Raw genomic sequence first — 9,777 nt, 5'->3', positions numbered from 1 at the left:
CACCCTGTAGAGTGTGCAGGGCATAGAAGTGGGAGGGGCTCTTTAAGCCAGACCAGAGCCCAGCGGGCTCTCTGGCCTCTCACACTTGGTGGTTGAGAAACTAAGCTGCATCCTATATCCTTGGGAGACAGTGACACTGAGGAGACACCCAGAGGCCAGGCCTCTACCTAGCAGCTCAGTCCAACATCTATTACCAGGGAGGAACTTGGTGCATAGTAGAACTTGGTGACAGGAACCTCCTTCCTTGGGTGTGAGGGAGTCACAGGGAGGCGGGGTGATGGGGCACTCTAAGGAGGGACTTCAGAATAGCTTAGAAACAAGCTTCAGGGCAGAGGCAGAGCTGGGGGTGGTGTGTGTGTGTGTGTGTGTGTGTGTGTGTGTGTGTGTAATGACACTACAGGTGTGCTTCACATAGAGAGGGACGCTTGGGCCATGGCTTCTCTGGCTGTGGACTGACTACTTGGCAGGCCCAGCCTGACTCTCCTGTCCTGCTTCCTCTCCTGTGCAGGTGTCTCCTGGGGCTGCACGGAGGGTCACCAGTGAAAAATGGGTGAGAGGCTTTTCCTGCCAACCCTGAAAATGGACACACACACACACACACACACACACACCACTCACACACCCCTCTCCCATTCCTCTCATCTTCCCTAGGACCCTCTTATGGCCTCAGCAGACCGCTCAGTCACCCAGCATCCTCCCTTCTGATGCCTATCCTGGTGTAATGTCTTGTGACACTTTCTCCTCTAAGTGCTGCTTCGAAACATGCCACTGTCTATTTCCTTTCGTGGTATTGCGAGCAAGCCACGGCCGGGGCAGGGCTGTATGCAGGCTCCTGCTTCAAGCAGCAGGAACACGGTTTACGATGTTACAGGGAATTCAAAGCAGCTGGCATCACCTGCTGTCTGGCTTCATTGCTGCAATGGGCCTCCTCCCAGGGAGGTTTGTTCCGAAAACTTAGCAGATCAAGACCTGACACCCTTCACTAGCACTTTGGCAGAGAAGACAAATCTGAGACCCATGCAATGGGAAGGAATTGGTTCTGGGGTAGCAGGGAGAGCCAGTACTTCACCAAGCTAGGAAGTGGGAGAATATATAGGAGATGACCTTGCAGGGGATTTTTACAGTCCCCTTGAATGAGAAGCCGTGGCTGTCCAAGTCCATCAAGAGAGCGGCTGAAGGCCTCCGATCCTCCTTCCGGCCTCTTCCCGGCTCTGAACCACTGCAGCTCAGTCTACCTCCCAAGCCTAGTTGGCTTATCTTACAAAGGCACCTCTTTTTTCTCACGTTCTACTTTCCCCATCACTCCAAGCATGTAATGACCAAGACACCCTCAAGCTCCTGGGACAGAAATGACTTCTAACCTCCTGGCCATTTCACGTCTCCCTTCCCAAGCCTTCCACAAATACAACCCTTGATTTTCGAAAATGTCTTGACCATTCTGTAAAGACCAGACTTTAGGCTGTACCTTGACAGCGGTTCTGGCAGATGGATGGGGGAGGGGTGGCTTTAATAGGGCCTGCCCACACCCAGCAAGCTGCTGCCCTTGCTGCCTGTATTAATGGAGCTGTGTGACCCAGGGTGAGTGGCGTAGCTTCACTGCACATCCTTTGCCTTCGTCCAAACTGGATGTGCAGTTTGCAGCAAGAGTTAAATAAAATAATGCATTACGGAGTCTGCAACGTATAAAGAAGTAACTGGTATAATTGGTGCTACTGAGGACCCTGGACAAATTCCACCAGAAGCCTTTCACTCTGTGTGGTGAAGGGAGTAGATCCACATGTCCGTAGTGCCTGGCACCCAAGGGCTCACCAAGCAGGGGCCACCGCGGCCACCGGGGAAGGCAGCTCGGTGGTGGTGTAGTGAAGTCTTGGGACACTGTTGCTGCACCAGTTTCTTGGACTCCACAAACGTGTAGAGAGAGGAGCGAGGAATGTGATCCGTCCCGGCAGCCCGGGGGAGCCAGACCATATCTGGTATGTCTCTCTGGAATGATTTTGGGGGAATTCACCAAAGTTGGAACTGAAGACGTGGACTGCCAGTAACCCGTAACACAGGGATGTGGTGTTGCCTGAGTGCTTATCTCCCACAAGGGGACCTGGTGCCCGGGGTGGGAGTCGGCTTACACAGCACAGCGCTGGCTGCTTGGGCCCGCCCTTGAATGGCCGTGAACTTGTTTTTCCGCGTCATTTGCTCTCAAATGTACTATCGAGCCGGGCGAAGCTAACACAGCGGCTCAGGTCGCTCCTTGTAACAAGCGATTGTGTGTTCTTTAGAGGTGCCTGAGGGGAGGAGGGGGCCTGGCCCCGAGGAGGTGGGGAAAGGGAAACAAACCTGCCTCACAGTGAGCGTGCGTGTCCCGGGGCCAGCTCCCCCCAAAGCACATGCCATTTCTGTCCCTGGAAGGGGTTAAAGGCCTCCTGGAGTCAAGAACAAGCAGGTGTCCCACCGTGCCAGAGACCGCTGCCTAAACTGCTTCCAGCTTTCCCCCCCTCTTCTGCAATACGTCTGTGATCAGCCACGGGACAGAGGCGCCAGCAGCCTGCCTCTGACCGACATCAGGTTAGCTCGCTCCCACTCGGGTGCTGCGCCCAGGATATAAATCCAGGCTCGAGCCCCTGCTGTGTTCCTCTCCCCGCGCACCCGGGGTGGGGGGACGGAGTTTCCTTCCAAAGACCTTTCTTTTATGTGAAGCCTCACAGTCAGCAGGCTGCACTTGCTGGAGGCAAGTCACAGCAGCCGAAGCCAGCCAGCAGCCTCAGCAAGAAGACCTGCTGGGGTGAAGAGGGCAGGTGTTGCCAGGCCGGAAGAAGGGCCCTGGTGAGCCTCAGCCCTTGGTGTCATCACAGAGAAGCCCCCTGGCCACTGCAGACACGGCACCATGTGGGCCCCAGGGTGTCATCGGTTGTGGTTCCACTGGGGGCTGCTGTTGCTGCTGCTCCTGGGGGCACCCCTTCGAGGCCTAACCCTGCCACCCATCCGATATTCCCATGCGGGCATCTGCCCCAACGACATGAACCCCAACCTTTGGGTGGATGCTCAGAGCACCTGCAAGCGAGAGTGCGAAGCTGACCGGGTGAGTGGGACGCCTGGCGCCTAAGATGGATCCTGTGAGTGGGGCTGTGATGTTGGGGGAGCTATGGGATGGGGACGGCCCAGAGGTGCCTCCGAGAACGCGAAGGAACACATTCCCTGCCCACCTGGAGACAAACAGGGCTTGATGCCTACCCACATACTGCTGAGGCCTGGAAGAGGGGGTGGTATCCAAATCCATCTTGGAGCACCCCTCTTTATGTTTGCTGAGGGCTGCTGAGGGCCAGCACCGCACGGGCTCATAGCATGTACTAGGATAACAGAACAGCATGGTGGATGTTCAGTGGCCCACTCGCAGGTGAGAGACTGAGAACTCACACGGAGTCATGCCATAGCCAGGGAGGGACAAGGTGGCTTGGAAGCCTGCCTACCTGACACCACGTTTGCAGCTCGTTCCAGGTTTCTAGGCCCTTTCCCAGGTTTGGACTTGGCCACACAGCAATGAGGCTGCTGGGCAGTTCGAGTGGGAGCTAATCTGTGCAAATACTCTAAGTGTCCCCGAGGAAAATGAACTGAGTTCCCACCTGTCGGGCTCTCATATGGGAATATGCTCCTCCCTCGTGGACCCTGCAGTACACAAGGGCCCCTTCCAGGTGGTTCTTCCCTAGATACCAGGAAGGTTCTTCCAAGGGCCATCCTTGTCCATCCTGCTGAGAGAAATGCCTATAGAAATGCCACAGTACCCATGCCTGCTCTAGGTGTGGCAACTTCCTGCCTGGCCATCTCTGGGGGTGGCCCAGAATCTCCCAGGGCTTTGGGTCTGGGTTAGGCACCATTAAAGAACATAGGAGGCCCCAGTGCTACTGGAAGTAGCTGGTCACACTGGGAAAGTGTGGGGCTGCCATGAAGAGAGTGACTTCTGCCTCATGTGCCCTGGGGACCATTCTCAGGCTTCTCAAGACAGGTGTTCCCGTACACAGGGGTGGTGCTGAGGAGAAAGGACAGGGAAAGATGACATCCTCCCATCCACAGAGTCATGCCTCAGACAGCTACCTTTGGAGAATCTTTTTCACTGATACTCGCTAGCCTGAAGTCAGGTGGCACTTAGGGACAGTTGGAGTTCTGGTTGACTTTGCATGCTGTCCAGAGAAGGCACCTGAGTGCAGCTAAGGATCCAGATAGCCCATGGGGACAGTCCATGGGGACATTGTAAGTCCTTAAGTGAAAGTATTCTAAACATCTCCTCCAGGGTTCCTTCACCAGGTCCCCAAGGGTGCTGGATCATGAGTGTCTCGCCACTCCTGGACCTCTGGGTCCTGAGGGAACTGCCTCCCCATATTGGAATGGAGTAGCCCTCAGGTCAAGGAGCAGGCCAGTCACTCTGTCCCTGTCTGCCCTCCACTCTCAAGATCTCTCTCCCTTGAACCTCAGCTCTGGATGTGACCCATGTCTGTTCCCAAGCTTCCCCTGTTGTGTGGCCCAGAAGCCTATGCCAAACAAGGACTGCAAAACAAAGTCCTTATTCTAAGCCGAAAGGGGGAGAAACAGCAGACAAGTCAAGCGGCGGCCCACACAGCCGGGTGGGGGTATCCCCCCCTCTTAGCTCATGTGGAATGTAAAAAGGCTGGAATCAAAGTGGGGAGGACAAGAGGCCAGTGTGGTGGGGACTACTTCACACAGCCACTGCCTGGTGGAGGATTAGCAGCCCAGCCAGCCGCCCAGCCACACGGTGTGACATTGTGCAAAGCGCCACATGCAATCGTGTTGTGTCGGCTCTAGTGGCATGTGCTAATTTCGAAGAATTAAAGCAAATCCTTACATGACTCCCCAGAAGTCAGAGGGGGATTATTAGCTAGCGAGGTTTTGCTCATACCACACAGGGGGACTTTATTTTCTGGTCACCAGGGTTCTCTGACATCCTGGGTTCAGTGTGTGTTAGGGGCTTTCTAGGGGCAAGAGTAGGTGTGGTTAGCCCTGAACATAGGTTCAAGATTCGACCTCTTCAAGTTACCCAACACATCCTTTCCCCAGTGGGAGAAAGAGAAAAAGTCCACCTCATGCTCTAAGCCTGTGCTTCATCTGGGTAACCATATGGTGCTCCGTTTCAGGATCCCACTTAAGAGCACTTGGAGCCCTTTTCTGCCACCTCTCATTTCTGAGGCTTGAGGGCTGTCTCTCTGCCTCTCTATGTTCTCATTTTGAAAATAGTAGTGAGCACACCTTTTAGAGGTCTGTGGCCCATCTCTTCCCACACTACCAGCTCTGTGATCTTGGGCAAGTTGTTTAACCTCTCTGTGCTTTAGATTCGGTACAAGGTGGGGATGGGGTACCCCCTTGGGCTTAGAAGAAAGTCATAAGCTGAAGGCTGGGCAGGAGCCTGACGGACAGGAGGTGTTGGGTCTATGTGGGCCCTTGTCTGCCTTGTGTATACATGTGTATAAGCCCTCATGTCTCAGCCTCTGGGGGGAGACACGGAAATCTGTTCTTGCTTCCTCTCTGTTCAGAACCCTGTCTGTCTCTCTGGCTCTTTCAGGAATGTGAGACCTATGAGAAGTGCTGCCCCAATGTGTGTGGGACCAAGAGCTGTGTGGCAGCCCGCTACATGGATTCGAAAGGGAAGAAGGGTCCTGTGGGCATGCCCAAGGAGGCCAGATGCGATCACTTCATGTGTCTGCAGCAGGGTTCCGAGTGTGACATCTGGGATGGACAGCCCGTGTGCAAGTGCAGAGACCGCTGTGAGAAGGAGCCCAGCTTCACCTGTGCCTCTGACGGCCTCACTTATTACAACCGCTGCTACATGGATGCCGAGGCCTGCTCCAAGGGCATCTCCCTGGCTGTGGTCACCTGCCGCTATCACTTTACCTGGCCCAACACTAGCCCTCCACCACCCGAGACCACTGCGCATCCTACCACGGCCTCTCCGGAGACTCTGGGGTTGGACATGGCAGCCCCGGCCCTGCTCAACCATCCTGTCCATCAGTCAGTCACCGTGGGTGAGACCGTGAGTTTTCTCTGTGATGTGGTAGGCCGGCCCCGACCCGAGCTCACTTGGGAGAAACAGCTGGAGGATCGAGAGAATGTGGTCATGAGGCCCAACCATGTGCGTGGTAATGTGGTGGTCACCAACATTGCCCAGTTGGTCATCTACAATGCCCAGCCCCAGGATGCCGGCATATACACTTGCACAGCCCAGAATGCTGCTGGAGTCCTAAGGGCTGACTTCCCATTGTCAGTGGTCAGGGGGGGTCAGGCAAGGGCCACCTCGGAGAGCAATCTCAACGGCACGGCCTTCCCGGCCACTGAGTGCCTGCAGCCCCCAGACAGCGAGGACTGTGGAGAGGAGCAGACGCGCTGGCACTTCGATGCCCAGGCTAACAACTGCCTCACTTTCACCTTTGGCCACTGCCACCGCAATCTCAACCACTTTGAGACCTACGAGGCCTGCATGCTGGCTTGTATGAGCGAGCCACTGGCCACATGCAGCCTGCCCGCCCTGCAGGGGCCCTGCAAAGCTTACGTACCACGCTGGGCCTACAACAGCCAGACAGGCCTATGCCAGTCCTTCGTCTACGGAGGCTGTGAGGGCAATGGCAATAACTTTGAAAGCCGAGAGGCCTGCGAGGAGTCATGTCCCTTCCCACGGGGCAACCAGCACTGTCGGGCCTGCAAGCCACGGCAAAAACTCGTCACTAGCTTCTGCCGGAGTGATTTTGTCATCCTGGGCAGGGTCTCTGAGCTGACTGAGGAGCCGGACTCAGGCCGTGCCCTGGTGACCGTGGATGAGGTTCTAAAAGATGAGAAGATGGGCCTCAAGTTTCTGGGCCGGGAGCCTCTGGAAGTCACTCTGCTTCATGTAGACTGGGCCTGCCCTTGCCCCAACGTGACAGTGGGCGAGACACCGCTCATCATCATGGGGGAGGTGGAGGGTGGCATGGCCATGCTGAAACCTGACAGTTTTGTGGGCGCCTCGAGCACGCGGCGGGTCAGGAAGCTTCGTGAGGTCATGCACAAGAAAACCTGTGATGTCCTCAAGGACTTCCTGGGCTTGCGCTGAAGCTGGCCCATCTACCCTGACCCTCCTCTACCCACCCATCCCCTGCCCTCAGTCAGCCAACCAGCCAAGATCGGATTAGGCAGCTGTGGCCAGAGGAGAAACATCAGCTACCATGTGGGAAGAAAGTCCCCATAGGTCTGAAAAGGACCTCTAGTCTTTGGGCTCAATAGAAGGCCCATATCTTTTTTAGCCGGAAGGGAGGTTGTCACAAGGAGAAGAAAAGACACGTGTAAGTTATTTCCCACGAGTGGTCCCCTCAGTAGTCTCATCCCCTTTGCTGACCCATGTCCCTCTGCCCAGTCTCCTAGTCAGGAGATGGCGTCTACACTGTTAAATGGTTTAGCTTGCATAGGGGGTCTGTGGGGAGAGATAAGAGAGTCCAAGGGTTGCTTAAGACGACTTCCCCAGTCCTCCTGCATCACTGTACACAGAGACTGCCTCGCATCAAGGGTTGTGAGCAGTGGGAAGCCAGAGCACCGTCCAACCCAGGATGTAACCTATCCTATGGAGGCTGCGGGGATGGCTGCCTTTGGTGGGGTCAGTTTGTGTCCCTGAGGCTACCACACCAGCAAAATCCACGTTTTCTCTTTAGCTGCATTGGTTGGTTGGGACAGTGGACACTTTCTAGGTGCCAGGTGCTAGGTCCATAGAGAGTGGTTCTACCAGTGGAGCAGAAACCCAAAATTCTGATCCTGGGCTCCCCCAGGAGCCAGGGGGTAATTGGTGACAGTCAGTCACCTCCATCTGATGGACGGGGTGCTTTCATATGCCATGAACTTCCTTCGAGAAGCCTCAGGGTCTGTGTTGGCAGCAAGAGAAATAAGGAAGACAAAAGGCACAAGTGGCAGGGGACAGCCCAGGAATGAAAGCAGAGGCGGGCCCAGGGAGCAGGAATATTGCTCGATGCTGCCATCTGGTGGTGAGTATGGGTGTCAGCAAGGCTCAGGAGGGAGGAACTATCTAGGTGGGGCCTGGGAGGGGCCTTTTGGAGACCGGCAACTGAGATCACTTGTTTCTTCTGGTCCCAGTCACATAGGCACTGGGCAGAAGATTTGGAACCCCTCTGTCATCTCTATATCTGTCCTGTTCCCTCTTCAGCCCTTCATTCTGTTTACATCCCTCCAAAGGAAGCTTTGTGGGATGCCCTAATGTCTTCCTCAAATATAAGGAGGACCATATTAAATAAAAATCCATAGTGTCTACTGTTCTACCTGTGTGGCTCTTTTGGGAAGGTGAGGAAGGGTCTGTAATCACATCATTGGTTCTGGTGACCTCTTAGGAGGAAGTCTGGTCAATGGGACCATATTTGGTCAGTGGAGAGGGGCCCAGTAGACTTTCAGGTCCCCTATGAGATATGTGGTCAGCACAGTTCAATGAAATAAACAGGAGAAAACAAAACCAACAAGGCAGAGTGACTTGTCCATAGTCAGAGGCTGAGAGGCTTAGAGGCCTCTGATGTGTGGTCTAAGTGCTCTGTGGAGAAGAATGGGGGGTCAGGGCTATAGACAAGATCCTGCCTCTGGCACACGTTGGTGGCACACGCCTTTAATTCCAGCACTCAGGAGGCAGAGGCAGGCAGATCTCTGTGAGTTCGAGACCAGCCTGGTCTACAAGAGCTAGTTCCAGGACAGCCTCCAAAGCCACAGAGAAACCCTGTCTCAAAAACACAAACAAACAAACAAAAAGATCCTGCCTCTGATACTGTGGAGTCTAAGTGAGAAGGTGGGAGAGACTTCTAGACTCCGGGATGAGACCCAGTCTCCAGAGTCCTCAGGGAACCTGCTGAGTTTGGACGATGCTGGCAGCAGTACATTTGGCCCTCGGGAGACTTACTGCTGTTCCTCAGATCTGGCCAAGGGTCTGGAACCCACGGCTTCTCTGACCCTCAAAAGAAGTACCTCTTCCTTGCAGTTCCCTGGGGTTCCCAGGCCATCTCCAAAAAGAGGGATCCAGGCAGGGTCTAGCCCAGCCTAGAGCAGCCATTTTCACCTATAGAAAAGGCTTGAAGAGAGGACAAGGAGCTGCTGTTTCCTAAGCGAAGAGGGCAGGGAGTGGGAACTCCACACCATCAGTGAAGGACACTCAGCAAAAAAACTTAACCATCAGGATGGCATGAGTCATGGTCATTTCCCAACCTGGTCAGGTGTCCATGGATGGCGAGAACCGACACCCTACTCCATCCTTAGGGGCCTGAGGACATTGGCTGAACCTGTTTCTTGGCCACAACATCCAACAAAAGCCTCCGACCCCAAGAGGCAGGCACTCAGTCACCTGCCACTCGAGTTCACTTATACAAACAAGAGTCTAAACCTCACGGTTAGGCCCAGCTCGAAGTTCTGCTCCCCTGGTAGAGAGGGAAGTTCAGGGGATCACCCACAGTGCCAGGCTGATGGTGCAGAAACCACCTAGCCCACGAGAGCAGACTCACCAAGATCTGAATCCAGCCTGTACCCCAACCTGTTCCCTCTGAACTTCCTCACGCCTAGCCACACGGAGAAAGAGAGAACAGCTAGGGAGAGCATCATATTTCTGGTTTGTTGTTGGTGATGTTGTGTGTGTTGGCTCTCTGGGAGTTCAGGAGATGTAAACTCAGGCAAGAGCATTAGCATTAGCACTGAACCATCTCCTCCGCCCTGGATTTGTTTGGTTTTGTCTTAGACAGTCTCTGTCTCTCAGTATTGCACAAACTCACC

The 9,777-nt window shown here is 54.7% G+C and overlaps 1 protein-coding gene across 1 annotated transcript; it reads left to right on the top strand.

Moving 5' to 3' along the window:
* Positions 1–2,316: 2,316 nt before the first annotated feature.
* On the top strand, positions 2,317–8,291 carry Wfikkn2 (WAP, follistatin/kazal, immunoglobulin, kunitz and netrin domain containing 2). Its single transcript, XM_005075832.4, has 2 exons — positions 2,317–3,073; positions 5,564–8,291. Exons 1-2 carry the CDS (start codon positions 2,879–2,881, stop codon positions 7,082–7,084), a joined length of 1,716 nt encoding a protein of 571 aa, XP_005075889.1. The 5' UTR covers positions 2,317–2,878; the 3' UTR covers positions 7,085–8,291.
* Positions 8,292–9,777: the final 1,486 nt, after the last annotated feature.

This window comes from Mesocricetus auratus, unplaced genomic scaffold (genome assembly GCF_017639785.1).
Source record: "Mesocricetus auratus isolate SY011 unplaced genomic scaffold, BCM_Maur_2.0 Super-Scaffold_100007, whole genome shotgun sequence".
Taxonomy (NCBI): Eukaryota; Metazoa; Chordata; class Mammalia; order Rodentia; family Cricetidae; genus Mesocricetus; species Mesocricetus auratus.
This window is presented reverse-complemented; position numbering and strand designations above follow the sequence as displayed.